General features: G+C 42.2%; 1 protein-coding gene across 3 annotated transcripts in view; it reads right to left on the bottom strand.

Annotated features, from left to right (window-relative positions):
* The window catches only part of CDKAL1 (CDKAL1 threonylcarbamoyladenosine tRNA methylthiotransferase), a 1,191,002-nt gene that overhangs the window by 874,260 nt on the left and 291,441 nt on the right, over positions 1 to 25,301 (bottom strand). For all 3 annotated transcript variants that reach the window (XM_073631142.1, XM_073631141.1, XM_073631143.1), the window contains one exon: positions 19,316 to 19,436. In XM_073631142.1, the coding sequence (XP_073487243.1) occupies positions 19,316 to 19,436 (121 nt within the window). The remainder of the gene's footprint in view (positions 1 to 19,315; positions 19,437 to 25,301) is intronic.

Here is a 25,301-nt window from a genome sequence, read left to right as displayed (position 1 = left end):
CCTCACGCCTTGGGTGTCCATGACCCTGTCGCTGGTTTCCCAGTTCTCCTTCCTTGCACTACTTTTGGTAGGTCCTGACCACTGCAGATCAGAAACATCTCACAAGAGCTGCGGTGCTGGCGATGCTCTGACCCATGTGCAGTGCACTCAGAGCACACGGAAAAGGACATTGCCCTAGACTCCCTACTACACCCCCACTGTAATCCTCTGAAGGGACTGGAAAATCAGCAAGCATGGAATTTTTCCCATAAAAGGAGCGCACAGACAAGCATAAGTGAATTCTGAAGAGCTGTACTGTACTGTGACTGAAATTGTCCAAACCCAGCAAACAGTATTTTTGTTTAGTATTTATATGACCAACATTTTATGCAGCCAATGCTTGATTCCAAAGACTGTATATGTGTTTCACTATGCAAAGGGTGCCCATTTAACTAGTTATTGTATTTTCACTTAGTGACCTGGTCCAACAACAAGCAATTACTTTAATTCTGTGTCTTTCATAATTCTTTCTCCCAGTTTCATGAAACATGACAGATAATTCACATCTTTGGTTTGTGTTCTTTTCAAATAGAAAAAAAAAAAAGTTTATAACCTTGATAAAATATGTTTTTCGGTTCTTTTCAGATTTCCAGTATTTTTTTGATAAAATAAATAGGGTTCTACAGAATGTTCACAGCCACATCAGTTACTTTTGAAATCAACTTAAAATATTCAATGATCGTTTACTGTTTCACTGTAAACCATATTATCAGAGTAAAAATATAATCTAGTACAATTTGTGCACAAAAGAAAGGGTCAAATGAGGTATTTCTGTCATCGTAAACCACCAATTCATGAAAAAAGCATACAAAAGTGTAGACTGCACCTATTTATTCACTAGCCTACAAAAGCAGCAAGGGATTCTCTGGTTTCAGCTTAATGGATAAAACATCACACACATCTTGACTTCCATACTAAGGCATGTGGGAACATAAAAACACTATTTACTTGATTGAAAGTGATGTGGGAGTCTTGTGTTTTAATTTCATCAGTCCCTGCCAGTGCAATGGACTTTGTCCTTCACAGACGCTTTCTTACTATGGTATCACCGAATGACAAAAATGTGTGTTGGCCTGTTAAATGTTTGGCACAATACTTCATACCACTAGATTTTTTTTCCCCCAATATCAAAATAAAAATACAAAAACACAGTGCTAAAATAGCCATATATAAAAATAAGCCTTTAAAGCTGATCTCCAGTAAACTTTTTTCACAGAAAGTGATGCGAAAATCACCCAAATAACCATTCACTGCTCTACCAAATGAGGATAAAAACACTTTGCTGTAGGTAAACCAAGTACCTTAATTTGCAGCTAGCCATGATTTTCTAAAACTGTCAAATTACTCAAATTTATTTTTCAGCCACCAAGGCAATATTGCAGACATTGTTGATTTGATTGTCTCACTGCTTTTCACATCATTTCCCCTTATAACACTTAGGTTGATTATGTAGTCATAGCAGAAAGATTCTCTCTCTTAATACCCCCACTTCTTGTGTTTAAAAAAAAAAGGTATTGAAATGGACTTTTACAATGAAGACATTGGCTAAAAAGCTACTAAATAACTTATGGAGAAACTGAATGACTGTAACTGACGAGAACGAACAGTTTTTACACTGTGTATATATATATATATATATATATATATATATATATATATACATACACACACACACACACACACACACAAATACAGTAGAATAAGTGTACTTGCAGAAAAATTCAGAAGACTCCAAGGTTTACAGCTTAAAATCTTACATTTAGGCCAGGTTCACAAATGCTGTGGCCAAGGCTCACAGCAGGAGGGGGTCCAGTACGTCCCTGTACACCGATTCATGTGTGAATCGGGTCCGTATTTCTGCCAGAATTTGCAACTGATTCAGAGCCAAAGACACACAGGATGCTTCCCAAATGCGGACCGCGACTGCCCTGGAGCTGTGTGCACCGGCTCCATTGAGAGCTGTCACATTCTCCTGTCATGCAAATTGCATCCAATTTGCATAAGTGTGAACCCAGCCTAAGGCCTGGTGATGAAAAACTCAAGAAACACTCACAGTCCCAGTAGAAAGGACTTGAATGGGAATGGACGACACTTATTCTGTAACACACAGACCTGCACAATAACCTGTCAAATACACTAGAAATGGAGCTGAAGTAGTTGTCCAATTGGAGGATTTACTTGTGAAACCCCAATTAAAAGGTAGGAATATGTGAATGATTAGCTAGAGGAGGCAGGAAAAAAAAGGCAACATCGGACCCTAATGGTGCTAAAAGTGTTTTTCCACCGACAGCTAAAGGAATTAAAGAGCAAAGCCCACTGAAAAGGGCACATGTGTAGCCCTCCAGAGACTCATACAGCAAGAATGAGTTTTTCATAATAAATGTCAAATCTTGAAGGAAGAATTTTTATGAACTTTTACATTGTTAGGAAGGATTAAAGATTGAAGTGCCGCTCTCTGTCAGAACCTGGGCTGCAAAAAGCAAGTCATTAAAGCCAGTGACTAAGAAGCAGGGTGGAAGATCAGTCCTTGAGAAACAGGCCAATCTGAAAGAGATTGCCATGGAGAGATAATTAACAGACAGCAGAGGTCAATAGACCACACTGTCCAAGGCTTCTATGGAGCTAACCCCAACCAAATGAAGTAGGCTTCAGTGGAGGAAATCTACCACGGTACATAAATCCAAAAAGCGCAACCAGAGCACCTGCAGCATCTGTCGTCAGGTCATGTGTCCTGGAAACAAATCTGTCCGGCCTGTTGATGAACTGAGACGTTAACAGAATAGCATGTGCCAAGAAAATCTACCAGCCAGTTATCCATCCAGGAATGTGTACCACAGATATCACTGGAATGTGAAAATCGGCCCAGGAATGATTAACTATATCTCCATTGAACATACCCGGAGCCCCCCTAGATTGGCCCAAGCTGCCTGCAACTGTGGAACTGGCCAGTGAACCTGGACCAGATGACCAGTTAAAAGGGTATGGTCCATTGTAGTAATGGCAGGCAAGATGCTTAGAATCTCAGTATGGGTATTGGAAACATTGATTCCTCCGGGGACCAACAACCAGAATAGACAAATGACCCAGAATCAAACCCAAATTATAAGGCTTGTGTCCATCGTGAAAATTTTCTAAAGGAAGTGAAGAAAAAAATAAAAATAAACATGCACATTGACAATGCTGGGAACAGGCGACACTATGGCAGACATATTTGCTTAAGTAACCAGAACATCTTGTCCAGAGAAAAAAAAAAACTGGATTTGTCCCACCCTATGAGAATTATCTGTATCATAGGAGTAGAATAGAGTAAATGAGATTGCTTTGAAATCAGTTTCAACAAGGTCTCCTGGGACAGGAAGACCTTAACCTGAAGGTATCCAAGAGAAGGGCAAGTATTCCCAATGATTTGATGGAATCAGGAAAGACTTCAATCCAACTGGAGATATCCTGGGTCTGCCTATTGAAAGAAAGTCAGGCAGGTCTTAAAGTGCAGATCATCCAGACACCTGAAGGCCATAAAACCCTTGAAATAAAGAAGGTGGTGCGCTCTGGTAAGAAACCTATGGAATAAATTTGGAACTGAGGCAAGGCTAAAAGGTAGGCCAAAAACTGATAGTGGTTGCTCCCTATGGCAAAGTAAAGAATTGATGAGGACCTGGAAGTATGACAATGTATACATATGCATTCCTATATATTACCAGATGCTATGAAGTCTCTGTGATTTAGATAGACAAGAACAGAATAAATAGATTCCATCCCAAACTTTGGAGGATGAAAAAAAACACATAGCCTTGAAGTCTAAAAAAAAAAATAAACACACCTTCTTGGGTTTTGGAAATTGAAACAGGTTAGAATTAAAAAAAAAAAAAAAAAAACCTTGAAAACTTGTGGTTAGAGAATTGGGAAAAAACACCCTGGTTCAACAATCCCTGAAAAACTGAAAGGTGGTTTGTTTGACATAGACACACAGGAATCAAAACTTGATTTTGGATACTACCATCCACACCATGCAGTGTAGGGCAAGTCCACATATTGCAGTGGATTATTTCTCAGGTTTCAGGAAAGTGGGTGAGGAGGGGGTGAAAAGGCTTGTGGGTTTGAGATCCAAAACTCAACTTCTGAAAACTAAAAAACACAATGCAGAATTTATCAACCTGCACAATTAATTCAAAGTTTTGTTTAGTCAAGTGTAAGAGAGCAGTCTTACCCCTTGTGCATTAGCATTAATTAGTTCAGCTAAAAGTTGAAGAAATACTCTCCCATCTGAGGCCTAGCCCATCAAACAGCCAGTGCCACATCCCACATAAAGGCCAATGCAACAGTCACCTGGCCAACATACAGTAATCAAGAAATCAAGTGTTAACACCAACAGCTGCTAGATTCCTAGTTTGTGAATCAGAAATAGTTTACAACTTCTTGACAGTATGGTCCTTAGAGAACACTGAAAAAGCCAGAAATAACCAGTCCAGGTGTGGGACATTAAGAACAGAGAACAGACACTGTCTTAGGAAGGGAAACAGTGAAAACCACATATTTAAAGTGGAAAGCATAGCCTGGATTGAAAGAATACAGATTCCATTTGTTTTACTTAAACAGGCACTGAGTGAAATCCGCTGATGTGACCCCGCGACCCCCCCCACACCATTAATATCCAATGATAGAAGGGGATTCAAGATTTGACAACTATTTTTCTGGACAAACTCCAACAGAATCAGGAATATTCTGCATCTCTGTATTAGAATCTATTAAAAAAGCAATTAGTGACACATCCCTATACACACATATCAGTATTGAAAAAAGACTTGGTTAGACTTACCGGTGACGGTATTTCTAAGAGCCTTTCAGGACAACCTTGGAGAAAGCGCAGCTCCAACCCATTTTCCAGGAAACACATACAGTCTTCAAATCCCTCCTCTTCCACAATGGCTTCAGTTATTGTGTGGTCTCTGACATACTAGAAAACAAAGCACAGAAAACCACAAACAACCATGATAGACACTTAAAACCACTTCTAAGATAAAAGGGAGGGAAGTAGCGGTTGTCCTGAAAGGCTCTTAGAAAGACCGTCACCGGTAAGACTAACCAAGTCTTTCTCAAATCGCCTTTCAGGGCAACCTTGGAGAGGAATATCGAGAAAATTACCCTAGGGTGGGACTACTGCCTGCAGTACCTTCCTGCCGAAGGCTTCATTTGTGGCAGACAGTAAGTCCAACCTATAATGTCGGAGAAATGTCGAGTAGTTGGACCAAGTGGCAGCCTTGCAAATCTGTTCAGGCGTAGCACCGGCCCAGGAAACTGCCTTTGATCTCATAGAATGAGCAGCAATACCTGAGGGGGGTATTTCTCCCTTAGCTTTGTAGGCTACTGTGATTGCCCATCTAAGCCATCTGCCCAGCGTGCTTTTGGACGCTTTCTCCCCTTTACGTGAGCCTGAGAATATCACAAAGAGAGCGTTTGATTTTCTGAATTCTTTGGTGACTGTTAGAAAGTGTAGAAGGCATCTTCTCACATCTAATGTGTGGAAAACTTCTTCTCCTGGATTGGCAGGAGCTGAGGAGAAAGTGGGCAAGACTATTTTCTGTGAACGGTGAAAAATTGAAGAAACTTTTGGTGGGAAAGCTGGATCTGTTTGAAGGATCACCCAGTCTGAAAAAACTAGAAAGGGTTCTGTGACTGCCAGAATCTGAAGCTGACCAACTCTTCCGACGTGATGGCTACCCGAAAAATAGTTTTAAGAACTACGTTTTGTAAGGATGCTTTCTGTAAGGGTTCAAACGGAGCTCCCGTGAGACCCTGTAAAACAACAGACAAATCCCAACTGGGGAAAACTAAGGGATACCGGTCTATTTCGTGCAAATGCCTTAAAAAAAAAAAAATCTTGAAATTAGGATTTTTCTGGATAGTCTCTTCTCATAAAAAAAATTTGATAGAGCCGTCGCCTGGGATTTCCAGCGTGCTGGCTTCCAGCCCCTTCTCCATTCCGTCATGGAGAAAGAAGACCGACACTAAACTTTTGACCTGGAGGCCCTTAGAGGTGCACCAGGAATTGAACTTTTTCCAAACTTTCAGTTATATGGCCCGAGTTACCTCCTTTCTACCTCCTTTCTACTGGAAAGTAGGGTCTTCACTAATTTATCAGACAGTCCCTTGGCTTTCAGGAGGTCTTCAGAAACCAGGCAGTTAGATGTAGCCAGTCTGCTTCCGGATGATACACAGACCCCTGCGCTAGCAGGTCCTTTCTGGGCGACAGCTTCCATGGAGGTTCTGCAGCCAGGTTTAGTAGTGTTGTGAACCAGGGTCTTTTTGGCCAAAAGGGAGTGACCAGCATCAGGTTGGTATTTTCCTCCCTGAATTTCCTTAGAACCAGTGGTATCAGGGGAAAGGGGGGAAAGGCGTAGCACAGCTGGTAATGCCACAGATGGGCGAAAGCATCTATGCTTAGCGCCTGGTCTTCTTGGTGGAATGAGAAGAACCCCTGTACTTTTGAGTTCTGTTGGCTAGCGAACAGATCTATTTGAGGTTGCCCTCAAGCTTCGGAGATTGTCAAAAACACTTCTTGGTTAAGACTCCACTCCACTTCCACCACTGTCTTCTGCTTAGTAGGTCTGCTAGCAGATTCTGGGATCCCTTCAGATGGACTGCTGATAATGAGGCCACATTCTGTTCTGCCCAGGTAAGTAGCTGACTGGCCAGTTCTAGCAGTCCTCTGCTCCTGGTTCCTCTCTGTTTCAATACATAAGCTACTGCAGTTGTATTGTCTTAGAGAACCTGAATGTGTTGTCCCTTTACCACTTGTTGGAAAGTTAGGAGATCGAGAAAAAAGGCCTTCAGTTTCCACCAACTTGAGGACTTTCGGGCTTCCACTTTGAAACAGGCCCCCTGAGAGGTTTGGCCGTCAAGGTAGGCTCCCCAGCCCCAAAAACTTGCATCTGTTAGATGCTTGTCTAGAGAAAAGACCCAGGAAAGACCCTTTGCTAGATTGGTTGGATCCCTCCACCACCAGAGCGCCCGTTTTACATTTGAGGTAAGTTTGATCTGTTTTTCTAGTGACTCCTGGTGCGAATATCTTTGTAAGATATTCATCTGGAGGTAGCTGGAATGTAATCTGGCCCACTGAATAGCTGGGATTGATGTCATGAGAAGGCCTAAGACTGCCATGGCTGATCGGACTGAAACAGATTGGTTTGAATCTGTCTCACCACAGATTGGATCTTCTCCATCTTCTCCTGTGGCAGAAAAACGTTTTGAAGCACAGATGTCATCGTATAGCCCAGAAACTTCACCTCCTGCATGGGTTCTAGATTTGATTTTTCTAGATTCAAGAGCCACCCCAAGTTCTTGAGGTGAGCCTGAGACACTTGGAGATTTGTCAAGACTTGTTCTTTGGAGTCCGCGGAAAACAGGTCGTCCAGATATGGGATGACTGAAAACCCTATTAGCTTCAGAGGTTCCAGGGCTTCCACCATTATCTTTGTAAAGATTCTGGGGGAGGATGAAAGTCCGAATGGCAGAGCTCTGAATTGGAGATGCCAGACTGAAGTTCCCAGGTTGAGGGGCAGACGTAGAAAGCATTGGGAAGCCGGAGTTATATAGGCGTCCCTTAGATCTAGGGATGCCATGAAACAATCTGGAGTCAGCAATTTCGTGATTGAATGGATCGTGTCCATTTAGAAATGTTTGTAGCGGATCGATCTGTTCAGGATCTTTAAGTTCAGAGTCCACCAATACTTCCCCAAATTCTTTTTCACCAGGAAGATATGGGAATAGAAGTCTCGGAATTCCTGATGTTTTGTGACCTGGATAATCACTTCCTGTTGAATCAGAACCTGCAGCAGGCTCATCATTGCGGAAGCTTTTTCTTGATCCCTTGAAAGGGACGGAACATAAAATCTGCTTGGGGGGACTCTGAAAACGCCAGACTGTATCCCTGGGAGATGATGTTTTTCACAGGCTTGAAGTTGTTTTGTTCCACTGTAGGTGAAAGGCAGACCTCTGACTCCTTATCTTCAAAGGGAAACCTTCTCCTAAGGGTCTTGGAAAAGAAGGGGCCTCTTTCTGAGTCCTTCCATTCTTTCTTTACCATATCCGAGAGGATTCTATGGACTGGGAACACTATGTTTAGTGTCATCTAGTCCTCGGTACATTTTATCGTGACAGCTGCACCTTTTCCTCCTGGATTTTGAGGGTAGCGTAGATCGCTCTCAGAAGGTTGTCTACTTCCTCCAAAGAAAGCTTGTACCTAGAGGCTCGGTTATCGTCTTCCTCCTCCTCCTCATCTGAATCCCTGAGGGAGGGAAGAGTACTTTCCCCCCTCATGCCCTGAATCCACGACCTCTACTGGCCTAGAGGTGGATGCCCTTGGGCTGGATGGTGGCTGCTGGGATTCAACCTGGCCTGCCGGGCTCTGTACCAGCATGGATTTGACTGAACTCAGGTGCTTGGAACCACTTGTGCCATGACCTCCCAGGAAGCCGCATCACCGGACATGACTTCACCCGCTGGCCAGGACCCGTTACTGACATGCGGAACACACCGCTGTCAAACTGCGGCACCCGCCCGGCCACCAGGGCCATGCCAGCGAACCCCGGGCACATAGATGCCGATGTTTCCTGCGGGCCCTTGCATTCTCTGAGCTGGAGAGACCAAGGGACTCCGGAACACCCATCGCCCATACTGAGGGGGCGCTGGGATGGTCACTGCACACAAATCACAAAGGTAAGCCTTCTCCCTCCACCTTGGAGAAAGCGCAACTCCCTGGTTCCAGCATGTGCTTCCACCATGGTGGAGGAAACACAATAACTGAAATCATGGTGGAAGAGGAGGGATTTAAAGGCTGCATGTGTTTCCTGGAAAATGGGCAGAGCTGCGCTCTCTCCAAGGTTGTCCTGAAAGGAGATTTGAGAAAATGGAAAGAAAACAAAAAATCTACTTTGTGGGACTTTAGAGGCACACCATGCTACATTAAAAAATTGGTTCTTTATTCATAGACAACATACATAAAATATTGTCTATTGTCTTATATATAAAAAAGAGACACCTTATACCTGCCTACATGTTTGGTTATGTGGTTAGCTATTAAGGGGATCCAATATGGTCCTGGGGAAAGGTTTACATAGCAGCACTCTGACTTGCTAGAAAGACCAGATTTCCTTGTATATTTTTCGGTTAACTGCAGCACTACCATTTTAGCCTCTAATACAACAGAGGAGGATTTATGTGTTTTATTGGGAGTATGCTCACACTGTCTGTATACCACCCCTGCACCTTGCATTCCTTTTTGGGGTCCGCCTTGGAGTTTCCATCAGGAGTCTTTGTTTGGATCATACGTTTCAAGCCTTTTTTTTGGGGGGGGGGGGGGGGTTGTCAATGTGATCCTTTATTAACTGCAGACTCTGCATTGATAGCTTATGGTGGCAAACATACTAGATGATTCTACGAATAGTACTGTATATTACTGGCTCCTGAAAAAGTATATAATGTCCATAAAACACGTTGGGCCAAAAACGTCAGTATTTCATGATGCAACTGTACTATTCAAACAAAAGTAGATTTTAATATTTGTACTTTGACATGTTTTATGTACAAGATAATGGAGAATATTTTATGTACAGTGTCTCACAAAACTCATTTTTTTGTAAATATTTTATTATATATTTTCATATAACAACACTGAAGAAATTACACTTTGCTACAATGTAAAGTAGTGAGCGTACAGCTTGTATAACAGTGTAAATTTGCTGTCCCCTCAAAATAACTCACACACAGCCATGTCTAAACCACTGGCAACAAAAGTGAGTACACCCCTAATTGAAAAAGTCCAAATTGGGCATAATCAGCCATTTTCCCTCCTCGTTGTCATGTGACTCAGTGTTACAAGGTCTCAGGTGTGAATGGGGAGCAGGGGTGTTAAATGTGTTACCGCTCTCACTCTCTCATACTATTGATGCTCTCTCATAAAATATCGTTGCTCTACATAAAGATGGTCTAGGCTATAAAAAGTTTGCCAAGACCCTGAAACTGAGCTACAGCACGGTGGCCAAGACCATACAGCGGTTTAACAGGACAGGCCTTGCCATGGTCGACCAAAGAAGTTGAGTGCATATCCTCAGCGTCATATCCAGAGGTTGTCTTTGTGAAATAGTCATATGAGTGCTGCCAGCATTGCTGCAGAAGTTGAAGGGGTGGGGGGATCAGCCTGTCAGTGCTCAGACCTTACGCCGCACATTGCATCAAATTGGTCGGCATGGCTGTCGTCCCAGAAAAAAGCCTCTTCTAAAGATGATGCACAAGAAAGCCTGCAAACAGTTTGCTGAAGACAAGCAGACTAAGGACATGGATTACTGGAACCAAGTCCTGTGGTCTAATGAGACCAAGATAAACTTATTTGAATGGTGTCAAGCAAGCAGCAACCAGGTGAGGAGTGCAAAGACAAGTGTGTCTTGCCTACAGTCAAGCATGGTGGTGGGAGTGTCATGGTCTGGGGCTGCATGAGTGCTGCCGGCACTGGGGAGCTACTGTTCATTGAGGGAATCACTAATGCCACCATATACTGCAACATATTGAAGCAGAGCATGATCCCCTCGCTTCGGAGACTGGGCCGCAGGGCAGTATTCCAACATGATAACGACCCCAAACACACCTCTAAGACAACCACTGCCTTGCTAAAGAAGCTCAGGGTAAAGGTGATGGACTGGCCAAGCATGCCTCCAGACCTAACCCTATTTAGCATGTGTGGGGCATCCTCAAATGGAAGGTGGAGGAGTGCAAGGTCTCTAACATCCACCAGCTCTGTGATGTCGTCATGGAGGAGTGGAAAAGGACTCCAGTGGCAACCAATGAATCTCTGGTGATCTCCATGCCCAAGAGGGTTAAGGCAGTACTGGAAAATAATGGTGGACACACAAAATATTGACACTTTGCGCCCAGTTTTGACATGATCAGTTAGGGGTGTGCTCACTTTTGTTGCCAGCGGTTTAGACATTAATGGTTGTGTGTTGAGTTATTTTGGAGGGGGCAGCAAATTTACACTGTTAAACAAGCAAAGTGGAATTTCTTCAGTGTTGTCACATGAAAAGATATAATAAAATATTTACAAAAATGCGAGGGGTGTACTCACTTTTGTGGGATACTGTATGTTGTCTGAGTAAAGAACCAATATTTTAATATAACATGGTGTGCCTCTAAAGTCGTAGTAGATTTTTTGTATTAGAATCCACTTGGACGTGGTTATTAGTTTCTATGATCAGAGGGAAATTTGGAATGCTTCATTTTATGTACAGTCATACTAATCTTACTCTTTATAGTTCCAGTGCTAGTATATGTCCTTTCATATAGAGGACAGAAAACATTTAAACTCTGTATAACAGAAAGTGTTTTCAGTGAAACACTGTATATACAATACAGATAGAGAACTGCTGCTTAAAAAAAATGCAGAGCAAAACATGCTGTGATCAAGCCAGGTGAACAAAGTGAATGAGGCATGTGTTCATCCCCAAGATTTGAGCGAGAGAAATGTCACAAGCACACCAAGATCTCCAAAAATGAGTCCAAAGCTTTAATCAGCGATCACATTGTTACAGCAGAAAGCAATGTTTCGGAGCCCTTCATCAGGCATGTGACCCCCAAGATTAAGCACATTAAACCACAGTAACAAGACATCCAGTGCTGGTTGCAGCTGAAAATTTCTGGGACACAGGCTGATGCTTGAGTCCCAGTGGATACTTGCCAGCCTCAGAACACACTTCTCCTATGAAGTAAGGAGCTTGCCCTGCCCTCCCACTGTCACTGCATAGTAACAGTTCCCCTCAGCATCTGGATCTGGGCTCCCATTCTGTGGGTGAGTTAGGGACTGGAACAATGCTGTATGAGATGTACAAGCCAGGATGCCGGCAGGCAAAAACAGGTGAAAAACAATAGTGACATGTCAGCATTGGGGCAGGTGGAGTGGAACAGCCTTTGTTGATACCCAGTGGTTACAGAACATAAAATAATAATAATGCCAAATGCAAAAATTAGTGGGAACTGTCCCAGAAAATACATGTCTGTTGGCATTGGACCCCCCCCTTCCCGGGTTGCAAAAATTTCTCCATATAAGAAGTCCCTAGAACATAATATTTTGTTTACTCTTTGACTTGATAGGATGTATTTACTAGCCATAACCCTGCCTTGGCAATTATTAGTATAGGCATGAATTGTTTCCCCTCCCGATACTCAGACTCATGACTATGCATGTGCAATTTACAGGTAGTTTACTGTTGCTTAGGAAATGGAGGTATAACCTAATTCCCAGTGCCTCATATTAAACGACATAGACCTAACACTAGTATATGAAAAATATATAGCATAGCAGACAAGCTGGAATATCTGCACAATTTCAAAAGCCATGGGGCATATGGATGACATTTCAAGGCAATAACAATAACTTATGAGGATGACAACCTCTGATAAACTCAAAGGGCTTTAGCTGGATGTACCTTTGGCTATATACTTACACGACAAACCAAAGTATGATATTGACATATACAACATATTATTGCATAGAGCTGTACAAACTATACTTCCGAAACATTATTGCCTCAATCTACATGAAGAGATATGCTCCTAGTATTGCTTTATTAATTTTTTTTGTTGTGGGCAAGCATAATTTCTGTTACCATTTACAACTCTGTAATGCATCTCTATACCAGCATTTTGTGTACGATATAATCGATAAATTCTATGCTAGAAAAATAAAAAGAGAAAAAGTTAATGTACGACAGTACCTAGCCACTGAGAGAAGTGTACAATCCAAGAGTGAAAAAAGGATTTTCACTACAGAAAGATAATGTCTCGTGTGCAATACTGTATAGAAATTTTCTCTTCCCAGGTCAGTCAGTGACATTAGTTTCTGAAGAAAGAAAACACACAGCCCATGTGCAAGGCATAGAGAAGAAAATAAATTCTCTTCACATACATATTGGTGGGAAACAGTAGCTTCTGATGAAGGTATACACACAACTAATGTACAACAAAGAGGAATTTTCCTCAACACATTGAAACTAATCACTCCAAAGGAGGTCTTCAGAGCGGTGGGTGCTAGGTCCTCCAAAAAATGCAGAGAAAGGAGTACAAAAAACAGGATTTTTGGACTTACCATAAAACCTGTTTCTTGGAGTTCATTGAAAGACAGAGGGTTACTTTCGATACAAAATGATTATATTGCTGCCTAGAGGAGATTGGGCACTAGCAAACAAAGCTGTTACTAAGCAAGATATAGCCCCTCCTATTTCCATCAAGCCCCAGTTTTGGGAAAAAACAGTAGGAGTGAATTATGAAGTGAATGATAAAAACAAAGGGGTGGGACCCTTGTCTCAGAATTAACATTGTGCACCCCTATGATGAACTCCAAACAAAGAATGTTCTGAACAATACAAAGCCTAGTTTCCTTTATTGTTGATAACACATGGTTAATACCGGGACAAGAAGGATGTCCAAATGTCGTACAACTGAGGGGCGGGCAACAAAGCAACTAAACACTAACAAACCCTACAAAACATCAGTGTACAACGTGGGTAGCTTGAAGTTCAAAGAATACCTGATGTACTTCCATCCAAAGCCTGCATTAAAAGAGGCCTAAACATCCACCTAGTGGAATTCAGCAATTGTGTGTTAATAAAATCAGGTAGCAGCTTTACAAACCTGACAAACCTCTTCAAATGAGATTGCCCGCTTGCCAGTTTTCTATATGTGACACAAAACCTTCAATTTTGGATGTTTAGGAATAAAGATGGTGATGGAATACCTGAGGTTGGCAGAGATTGCCGCTGGAAGCTGGACAGTGCTCCTGTGACTTCTGGCAGAAACTAAATGGCAGAGCCCCATGTGAGCGGCCTAAGAGCCGAGAATTGCTTTTAACTGGGAAAGGGGGATGCAGCAGTGGGGCAGAAACAATGGGCGTGCTACCCGTGTTCTGTATACTTTTAATTTTAATTTTTCAACTATTTAAATTCAAGGTGAAGTCAGAATTTCCAATATACTTCCTCTGCATACTTCTTCAGGATACATGTATCTAAGTAATGAAGCTTCTGGACCAGCACCAGCAGTTGAGGCAACTAGAATTTATAAAGGGAACGGTAAACATTGGCATAAGCCACTTTCTCTCAGTACAGGATTCCTTCAAGTGAAGTAAATACATTTGTAAACTATTAATAGGTCATGGTCAGCTCAGAACAGCAAATAAAACAAATTGTAATATAATAGCCTCAAATTGGTTTTTAAGGTATAACTCAATTTTAGGGGAAAAAACACATTTAGAATCATATGTTGAATACTAACAAATCATAGAAAATTGTACTATCTTTATGGGACTATTTTGATAAAATTCCAAATCCCCTCTAATGATGGTAAATACTGTATATAAATCTGTATACCAACATAGCCTGCCTGCCCATAGCAGATAAGTCATCAATGACTGAAGCAGACATGGGGTAACCAGGTAAAACCAGAAGTCTCTGGACATTTAGGCCCCTTTCACACTTCTACGACTTGTCCTATGACTTGGGACTGCAAAGTCGTATGACAAGTCGTTCCCCAAGTTTTCCAATGACTACCATTCATATTAGTACGACTTCAAAGTAGTCCCTGCACTACTTTGGTCTGGCTTTGATCCTACTTCTTGAGCCCACTGAATAACTAAAGTTGGATCAAAGTTGACTTTGGCAGGCGACTTGTGCTCAGATGATCTTGAAGGGGAACTCCACGCAAAATGTGTAAAAAAAACAAAAACAAAACAAAAAAAAACCTCCAAGAGCATACCAGGCCCTTTGGTCTGGTATGGATTTTAAGGGAAACCCCCCATGCCGAAAAATCTGAGTGGGGACCCCCCCAAAATCCATACCAGACCCTTATCCAAGCACGCAGCCCAGGCAGGTCAGGAAAGGCGGTGGGGACAAGTCAGCAGCCCCCCTCCTGAACTGTACCAGGCTGCATGCTCTCAACATGGGGGGGGGTGGGTGCTTTGGGGCGGGGGGGCCCTGCCCCCCCACCCCAAAGCACCTTGACCCTTATGTTGATGAGGATAAGGGCCTCTACCCGACAACCCTGGCCATTGGTTGTCAGGGTCTGTGGGTGGGGAGCTTATCGGAATCTGGAAGCCCCCTGGAGGTTCCCAGATGCCGGCCCCCCACTCTATGTGAATGAGTATTGGGTACATTGTACCCCTACCCATTCACCTAAAAAAAAAAAAAAAAGTGTCAAAAATAAAACACAGTGCACAGGTTTTTAAAGTAATTTATTATGCAGCTCCAGGGTCTCTTCCGACTTCTCCCTCTTCTGGTGATGTCTCCTCCTCCGATGAGGTCTCCTCCTCCGATGAGGTCTTCTGCCTCTGCCAGTTCTTCTCCACTGTCTTCTCGCTCTTTTGCCGGGTCTTCTCCACTGTCTTCTCCCTCTGTTCTTCCAATGTTGACACAACGCTCTTTCCTGCTCTAATGCTGGGTACGCGGTGTGCCACTACTTATATTGGCATGGGGCGGGGTCACCGGGGGCCCCCCTTATGACGTCACTGCCCACCATGTCCCGTGCGGTCACATCATAAGGGGCGTGCCTCCAGATGACGCCACCTGTTGACCAAGCACCATGCCAATATAAGTAGTCGCACACCACGCAGCCAGCATCAGAGCGGGAGAGAGCGTTGTGTCAACATCGGAAGAACAGAGGGAGAGGATAGCGGAGAAGACCTGGCAAAACAGTGAGAAGAAAGCGGAGCAGACCCGGAGAGGAGAGAAGAACCGGAGGAGGCACAAGACATCGCCAGGAGAGGGAGAAAAGCTGGAGACGGGAGAAGTCGGAGGAGCCCCCGGAGCTGCCTAATAAATTACTTTAAAAACGTGTGTACTGTGTTTTATTTTTGACACTTTTTTAGGTAAATGGGTAGGGGTACAATGTACCCCATACTCATTCACAAAGGGTGGGAAGCCAGGATCTGGGGCCCCCCCTTGTTAAAGGGGGCTTCCATATTCCGTTAAGCACCCGGCCACAGACCCAGACAACAAACGGCCAGGGTTGTCAGGAAGAGGCCCTTGTCTTCATCAACATGGGGACAAAGTGCTTTGGGGTGGGGGGCGCAGGGCCCCCCTGCCCTAAAGCACCCACCCCCCCATGTTGAGGGCATTCAGCCTGGTACGGTTGAGGAGGGCCCTCGGTCCCCTTTCCTGACCTGCCGGGCTGTGTGCTCGGGTAAAGGGCTGGTATGAATTTTGAGGGGGACTCCCACGCAGTTCTTTTGGCGTGGGGGTTCCCCTTAAAATCCATACCAGACCAAAGGGCCTGGTATGCTCTTGGAGGGGGAACCCATGTCATTTTTTTTTTTTTTTACACTGTTCGTGGAGTTCCCCCTGAAGATTCATAACAGATGCCTGGTATTGTCAGGGATCAAAGTTGGATCCCTGTTCATTGAAGTCGGATGCATGCCATGCAACTTTCGTGTCGTACAAGTGTAAAAAAGGCCTTAGTGGCAAAAAGAAAAAAATGTCAGTGAACAGTTAGGCCCCTTTCACACCGGGGCGGTGGGGGCATCGGCGGTAAAACGTCGCTATTTTTAGCGGCGGTATTTGGCCGCTAGCAGGGTGGTTTTAACCCCCGCTAGCGGACGAAAAAGGGTTAAAACCACCCGCAAAGCGCCGCTACAGCGGCGCTATGCCGGCAGTATAGCCGCGTTGCCCCATTGATTTCAATGGGCAGAAGCAGTGAAAGAGCAGTGTATACACCGCTCCTTCACCGCTCCAAAGATGCTGTTTGCAGGAGTTTTTTTTCCCATCCTGCCAGCGCACCGATCCAGTGTGAAAGCCCTCGGGCTTTCACACTGGAGACACAGCAGCGGCAGTTTCAGGTCGGTTTGCAGGCGCTATTTTTAGTGCAATAGCGCCTGCAAACCGCCCCAGTGTAAAAGAGGCTTTATGGACTTAGGTTGAGTAGTACAGCAAAAGGTTTTTTTTTTTTATCTTTACATGGTTTATCATCATTATTATTATTATTAAGATACTTAAAAAAATTAAAGAAGTTTAATGTAAAAAAACAGTGTAAAAGGTTTGCCAAGTTCAAATTCTAACCTTTGTTATTTAAAATAGATCTGAAACTGTGATGTTGGTATAATTAAGGCTGTAGTAGTGTAGTAGTAGACAGTTTCATCCTGTATGGCCACGGCACTCAAAAAACTTGTCTATGCTTAGAAAGCTGTCTTAAGAATCAACCATGGAAGTAACCCTATCAAACGGTATAACTCCAATGTCATGCATTCATGATGGTTTCAATGTCTACTGGGGCTTTTGTATAGAAAAGAAAACATACTACTTACATTTTAACCCTAAAAAACAACCACACAAGGCATACTAATCCACTAAAGATGTGTTAGTGACCTTAAATTTCACTAGTGGTCATAATACTAACCTAAAGAGAAGGCGTGTGTCCCCATGTGTTTTGACTAAATACTTTCTTTGGTCAAGAAAGCCAGTAACTGTAGAAGTAAGGGCCCATGTACACGGGACTGCTAAACACACGTTCAGAGGCAGTTGGACGCTTTTTTCAACTGCCCCTAAACTCATTCAATGTTATCCTATGTGACCATGTACACAGTCTCGTTCATTGCCTTTTTTTGCAGTTGCGTGGGTTCAGACGCAGAAGATTTCAACGTTTCAGATGCTAAGCCCTCATGCACACAGGCTGTTAAAATAACGTTATGAAAACGCCAGTATCTTTGCAGTGATTCTTTTTAACTTTTTTCAGCTTTTTTCAGCGTTTTTGAGCGTTTTTCTGCGTTAACGTTTTTTAGCTTTTTTTTTTTTTTTTTATTTTTTTTTTTTTTTTAATGGATCAAAAACGTTAAAAAACGTTGGTGAATGACATTTTTGAGCGTTTTTACAGCTGAAAAACGTCTCTCAGAACCCACTGGTCCTGAGTTTTTTTTACAGCTTAAAAACGCCTATGCCACTTGCAGCTCAAAAACGCCTAGGTGGGCATGAAGCCATAGACTAACATAGACAGGCCTTTTTAAGCTGCAAAAAAAGCTAAAAAAAAAGCAGCTGTAAAACGTCCGTGTGCATGAGGACTTAAAGCGGTTCCTGCGTTTAGCTGCGTTTTCGTTTATAAGCGTTTTTAAAAGGTGCCCTATTTTTTTTATATTAAAAATCTCAAAAATTATGGCAAATGATGAAAAACCATTACAAAAAATATTTTAAAAACTTGTAATTGCTTGCAATGATTCATAGACCATTTATATACCATAATGAGCCCTTGATCCAATCCAATACACCACTAGCATTGCTGTTATCCAAAGTATAATTGGAATTTGACCCATATGTTGTTAGACTTGAACAAGCAACTTGTGGCAGGTGAAGTGGCAAGTGGACAATCCGCAACTTGTGGTAGGTGACGTGGCAAGTGGACAATCCGCAACTTGTGGCAAGTGAACAATCCACAACTTGTGGCAGGTGACGTGGCAAGTGGACAATCCACAACTTGTGGCAGGTGACGTGGCAAGTGGACAATGCACAACTTGTGGCAGGTGAGGTGGCAAGTGGACAATGCACAACTTGTGGCAGGTGACGTGGCAAATGGACAATGCACAACTTGTGGCAGGTGACGTGGCAAATGGACAATGCACAACTTGTGGCAGGTGACGTGGCAAGTGGACAATGCACAACTTGTGGCAGGTGACTCTGGACCTCTCACGCAATTGTCTACGTCATTCTAGCCTCATCAAATGTCAGGAACATTTCCTCACATATGCTCATTATTGGATCCATTGCAAAAAAAGCACAGAAATAGAGGAAAATACAAGTAGACAACTACTCTCTTTGCTGCTGCTACTCACTCTGGTCAAAATGGCTGAAATAATTAACTAACAATGTTTTTTGAGCTTGGGGAGGGTCTTAAATGAGGTCATCTTAATAAACGCTTTTAGACACAAAAACGCGGTTAAACAGGTGTTTTAAACGCCGGTTTCAAGGTATCAAGAAAATTCGTTCAGAGGACTTTGCCTCAGCATCCCATGTACATGGGCCTAAGAATCTAAATACTGAATACAGAAAATAATGCATAAAACTAAAAAGTTAACCAGCAAAAATTAAAGAGAGTAAATATTTTCAGCACTGGAAAGATACCCCTGAGAGTTTCACAGGGTTTCAGAAAATTTTAGTTTTTTAATAAGTTGAACAGCAGAAAGCGCGATGTCAGAAGAAATATGAAATTGAATTCTAAGGCAGCACTAAATATTTTATGAGCAAATTTGAAAGAAGCTTACCCTGTATTGATGGAAATGATTTCTATCAGTGGGTTCTTCCTAATCTTTGGCAAATCCAATCGAGCTCCTCCCAACCTTTTTCCATTATCCTTTTTCTGACCCAGCAGTCGCACTGAATGACCTTCAAATGAAGCACAAATACACAAACACGAGTCACGCTACTTCAGCATAATTCATCCTGCACCGCAAGAAATATTAATGGTGGCATTTAAATATTTAAAGCAGACATTAAACAGAAAAAGAAATATATAAGGAGGAACTGCAATAATGGTAAATAACACAAGAAGGGATTTATAGCTAAATGATCCACCAAATAGGCCTGGGAATGAATTCCATTTGTGTGCAGATGGCCAAGGTTTTTAGCTGTTCCTTTTGATGGTAAAGAGTTCTAGCAAAGTACAAACTTGTGGATTCAAGATCCCATGCACTAATTTTGCAACTAGATAAATTATGGGCATCCAAATGGGCATGCATTTTAGAAAATTATAACATTAATTGGAATATCTGTGGCTGCAATGCCTTATCATAATTAATTCAGTAGGGACAATGATGTCCTAAATAAGTGATAATGGATAATATGATTGGTAAAAAGTGCTCAACTGCTGTCAGCTCATTCTCCACCCCATCTTCCCAAAACACATTACACCTGTGATATTTATCTATACATTTGTTAACTTGTTTTAAAATTATTTTTTAATGTACTTCAAATGTCAATTATGGCAAATTAATTTCTACCTGAATCCTAAAATATTGTTCACAAGGTCAGTGCTGCTCTAAATACAGCTCAACCTTTGATTTTACTTGTGTGTTTATTCTTAATCTTCCCTCATTCTGCCTATGCTCTCCTGATCTACATGGCTCTCTATGTTGCAAGAGCACAGTTATTCCTCCTATGTGCCCACCATGTTTGTAGACCTGCCACTACCCATTTGTCATTAACCACTTCAGCCCCGAAAGATTTGGCTGCTCAATGACCAGACCACTTTTTGCGATACGGCACTGCGTCGCTTTAACTGACAATTGCCCGGTCGTGCGATCCTGTACCCAAACAAAATTGACATCCTTTTTTTCCTACCAATAGAGCTTACTTTTGGTGGTAATTGATCATCTCGCCGGTTTTTATTTTTTGCGCTATAAACAAAAAAAAGCGACAATTTTGGAGAAAAAACAAAACAAAACACATTTTGTAGTTATTGCTATAATAAATAGCTTTTTTTAAAAAAAAAATGATCATTTTTATTCTCAGTTTAGGCCGATATGTATTCTACATATTTTTGGTAATAAAAAAAAATCGCAATAAGCATATATTGATTTGTTTGCGCAAAAGTTATAGCATCTACAAAATAAGGGATAGATTTATGGCATTTTTATTATTTTTTTTTTTTACTAGTAATGGCGGCGATCTGTGATTTTTATCATGACTGCGACATTATGGCGGACAGATGGGACACTTTTGACACATTTTTGGGACGACTGACAATTATACAGCTATCAGTGCTATAAAAATGCACCGATTACTGTATAAATGTCACTGGCAGGGAAGGGGTTAACACTAGGGGGCGATCAAGGTGTTAACTGTGTTCCCTGACTGTGTGTTCTAACTGTAGGGGGAGGGGACTGACTATAGGAGATGACAGATCGTGGTTCCTAGCTATTAGGAACTCACGATCTGCATCTCCTCTCAGAACAGAACAGGGATTTGTGTGTTTACACACACACACGTCCCTGTTCTGCTTCTCATGCCTGCGATCGCTCGCGGTCGGCAGTCATCGCGGCCATGAGCATCGGCACCTCCCCCTCCCGAGTGCAGCGGGCCTGCTATCCCGCTTAAAGGAGCCAACTTATAACTACGACAGCTCGCAGGATCCTGCCGACCTGCCGCAGTATAATGACGCCGGCTGGTCGGCAAGTGGTTAACCCTACTCAATCACAAATAACAGCTCTATCCCTAATCTTGCTTTACAGCCTGTTTCCTGTACTGCGTTCAAAACGCACTGCACTTGCAATCCGCAGTGGGTGTCAGTGTTAATTTAACGGCGCCCCAAATGCAGGTCACAAATGCAGTGTCTTTGCCTGCAGCTGATCGCATGGTACAGTAGCAACATACGGCTCTGTTGATTTGCAGCCCTGTTGATGCACTACTTTTGGTGCAGTCTTGCGATTTCAACCCACTCAAATGAATGGGCTAAAATTGCACCGCATGCGGATCACATGCGATTCACACAGGAATGCAAATTATATGTATGTGTGTATATGTATATATATATACATACACACACACAAACACACATGCATATATACACACACACACTATATTACCAAAAGCATTGGAACGCCTGCCTTTACACATACACGAACTTTAATGGCATCCCAATCTTAGTCTGTAAGTATCAATATTGAGTTAGCCCACCCTTTGCAACTATAACAGCTTCAACTCTTCTGGGAAGGATGTCCACAAGGTTTAAGAGTGTGTCAATGGGAATGTTTGACCATTCTTTCAGAAGTGCATTTGTGAGGTCAGGCACTGATGTGAACGAGATGGCCTGGCTCGCAGTCTCCATTCTAATTCACCCCAAAGGTGTTCTATCAGGTTGAGGTCAGGCATCTGTGCAGGTCAGTCAAGTTCTTCCACCCTAAACTTGTTCATTCATGTCTTTATGGACCTTGTTTGTGCACTGTTGTGCAGTCATGTCGGAACAGGAAGGGGCCATCCCCAAACTGTTCCCACAAAGCTGGGAGCATGAAATTGTCCAAAATGTCTTGGCATGCTGACGCCTTCCAAAGTCCTCTTTACGAATGAAAGTAAATATTGCATTTCATTTGAAAATCAAGGTCCCAGAGTCTGGAGGAAGAGTGAAGAGGCACAGAATCCAAGGTGCATGAGGTTTAGTGTGAAGTTTCCACAGTCCGTGATGATTTGGGGAGCCATGTCATCTGCCGTTGTTGGTCCACTGTGTTTTATCAAGTCCAAAGTCAGCGCAGCCCTCTGCAAGGTAATTCTAAAGCTGATTCCATTTTCCAGCAGGACTTGGCACCTGCTCACACTGCCAAAAGTACCAATACCTGGTTTAATGATCATGGTATCACTGTGCTTCATTGGCCAGCAAACTTGCCTGATCTAAACCCCATAGAGAATCTGTGGAGTCTTGTCAAGAGGAAGATGAGACACCAGAACCTATAATGCAGACGAGCTGAAGGCCGCTATCAAAGCAACCTGGGCTTCCATAACACCTCAGCAGTGCCACAGGCTGAAGGCCTTGATGCCACGCCGCATTTATGCAGCAATTCATGCAAAAGGAGCCCAACCAAGTATTGAGTACACACTATAGTGTACATGGACATACAGAAATGTTGGCTTACTGAAAAGTATTTGTTTTCTTTTATTATTGGTCTTATGTAATATTCTAATTTTATGAGATACTGAATTTTGAGTTTTCACTAGCCGTAAGCCATAATCATCAAAATTAAAAGAAAGAAATGCTTGAAATAGATCAGTGTGTGTGTAATGAATCTATATAATAGAGAAGTTTCACTTTTTTAATTGAATTACTGTAATAAATAACTTTTAGACCATGTTCTAATTTCTTTAGATGCACCTGTATACTAATGTATATTTAAACATGTGTGTGATTATAATAAAAGTACTGAGATATTAAATAAAAGGGACTTCATTCCTTTGCGTGCCAGAATTTGCAATGTATACATACATATGCCTTAGCAAGCAAAGTCAAAATACATGTAAATTTTAACATGTATTATAAAAGTAAAAAAAAAATCCAGAATAGAATAATAAGCTCATCAATCATAACCTTGCTTAACTAATTCGTTTAAATGGCCATCAGAATAAATGGGCTCATTCATGTTATGACTAGAGTGAAACAGACTCCAAGATGCAGTTGAGACAAGATACTCATACACACACTGAAGTTAATGAAGAGGTGAGCAAGAATAGTCTTATAGTTTAACAGGTAAATCTGTTAGATACATATGATGTAATATACTTCATAGTGGCTAAGCAATAAAGAACATTATGCTGCTACTGCTTAAAACAATGATCCTATTAACTATGCCAGTGAAAATGCTTATTAAACAGCATTTATGTAGTCATCTGTGTCTTGCACTGGCCATGCATGTAATGATCAGTAGATGTCAAATTATATAGCAGATTAGAAATTAAAAAAAAAAAAAAGAAAAGAAAAGAAAAAAATTATACAAAAACATTTACATTCACTTATGTGATATTCTAAAATCTACAGAACTAGAAAAGATTTGGTTTATATATGAGGTATGAATTCTTCCCGGGGTAAGCTGCATTTTTTAAATTCCCTGCTTCTGTATGGGCAGCCATCGTGAGCAACCTTGAACTTGCAAATGAGGATTAAGTATTACCATAGAATGGCGCACAATCTGAACTTGAACCTAGATGCTGCTCTACTATGGTATTAGAATTACAGAAGAACAAATATGTGCATAAATAGAATCGTAAGCTGCAGTTGTGTTTCTCCAAAAAATGGAAGTGAAAAAACATTTGGAGACACTGCTTTGCCAATGAAATCTAATCCGTTACATAGTACTGAATCTGATTCAGTTTTCAGTTAAAGGAAAACATATCACATGGAAGATAACATTACTGTTCTCTCCTTCTGCTATATTCCTGGTTGGTATGCTGACCCTCTTGATTTAAAAGCGGAGCTCTACCCAAAAGGAGAAGCTGTGGTTGTTTGCTCACACCCCGCCACCATCTGGCACATTTCAGGGGGGAGAGGGGAGGGGGTACCTTGTTTTGACAGGTACCCGCTCCCACTTCCGGGTGCTTTGCCGTGGCAAAGTCACCTGGAAAGTGGCCCCCCTCTCCTTCTCTCGCCGCCGGGCCATGCACAAAGTGCAGTGCGCTTCACTTCTCTTACAAGAAATGGCACCGGCAGCACCCGAGAGACGATTGAAAAATTGGCTGGGGTGAAGAAACCGCTGGATTCCAGGACAGTTAAGTGTCCTAATGTTAAAAGTATACAGTATTAGTAGCCGCTGACTTATTTTTGCTGAAGGAGCCTGGAGCTCCTCTAATACTTTGGGTCACTGACCAAAAGCATGAATGCAGATAAGGACCTCAGAGACTGCCCTGTCTTTTGACTTTACTACACTGCATACTTGTTTCCGGTCAGTTTCTCAAAGTAATAAAACCAGTGGGTCAGTAGCTAGGAAACTAGCATGTTTGGGAGAAGTCACAATACAGTGCCTTGAAAAGGTATTCATACCCCTTGAAATGTTCCAAATGTTGTCATGTTACAACCAAAAACATACATTTTTGGGGGGGGGGGGTTTGATCAGTGATCTCCAAACTACAGCTCTCCAGCTGTTGCAAAACTACTCGTCCCATGAGGCATTGTAAAACTCTGACATTCACAGACATGACTAGGCATGATGGGAATTGTAGTTCCTGAACAACTGGAGGGCCATAGTTTGGAAACCCCTGTGATAGATCAACAAAAAGTGGCACATAATTGTCAAGTGGAAGGAAAATGACAACTGGTTTTCCACATTTTTTACCAATAAGTATCTGAAAATTGTTGCATGCGTTTGTATTCAGCCCCTTTACTCTGATACCCCCAATTAAAATCTAGTGGAACCAATTGCCTTTAGAAGTCACCTAATTAGTAAATAGAGTCAACCTGTTTGTAATTTAATCTCAGTATAAATACAACTGTTCTGTGAAGCCCTCTGAGGTTTGTTAGATAACCTTAGTGAACAAACAGCATCATGAAGGCCAAGCAACACACCAGAGCTGGAATCAATAGCAATCCTTCACAATGCTTTATTTGATAAAAGAGAAGCAAATTGGGACATCCAAACAAACCAAGAAGAACACCAATGTGTTTCTGCCAAAGCCTAAAGCCTTGTACACACTGTCAGATTATTGGACAAATTTTCTTCAGTTTTTTGTTTGATGCTAGTCTCAAATCGAAAGTGAAGAGGGTACTCACCATCA

This window comes from Aquarana catesbeiana, linkage group LG05 (genome assembly GCF_042186555.1).
Source record: "Aquarana catesbeiana isolate 2022-GZ linkage group LG05, ASM4218655v1, whole genome shotgun sequence".
NCBI classification, from domain to species: Eukaryota; Metazoa; Chordata; class Amphibia; order Anura; family Ranidae; genus Aquarana; species Aquarana catesbeiana.
This window is presented reverse-complemented; position numbering and strand designations above follow the sequence as displayed.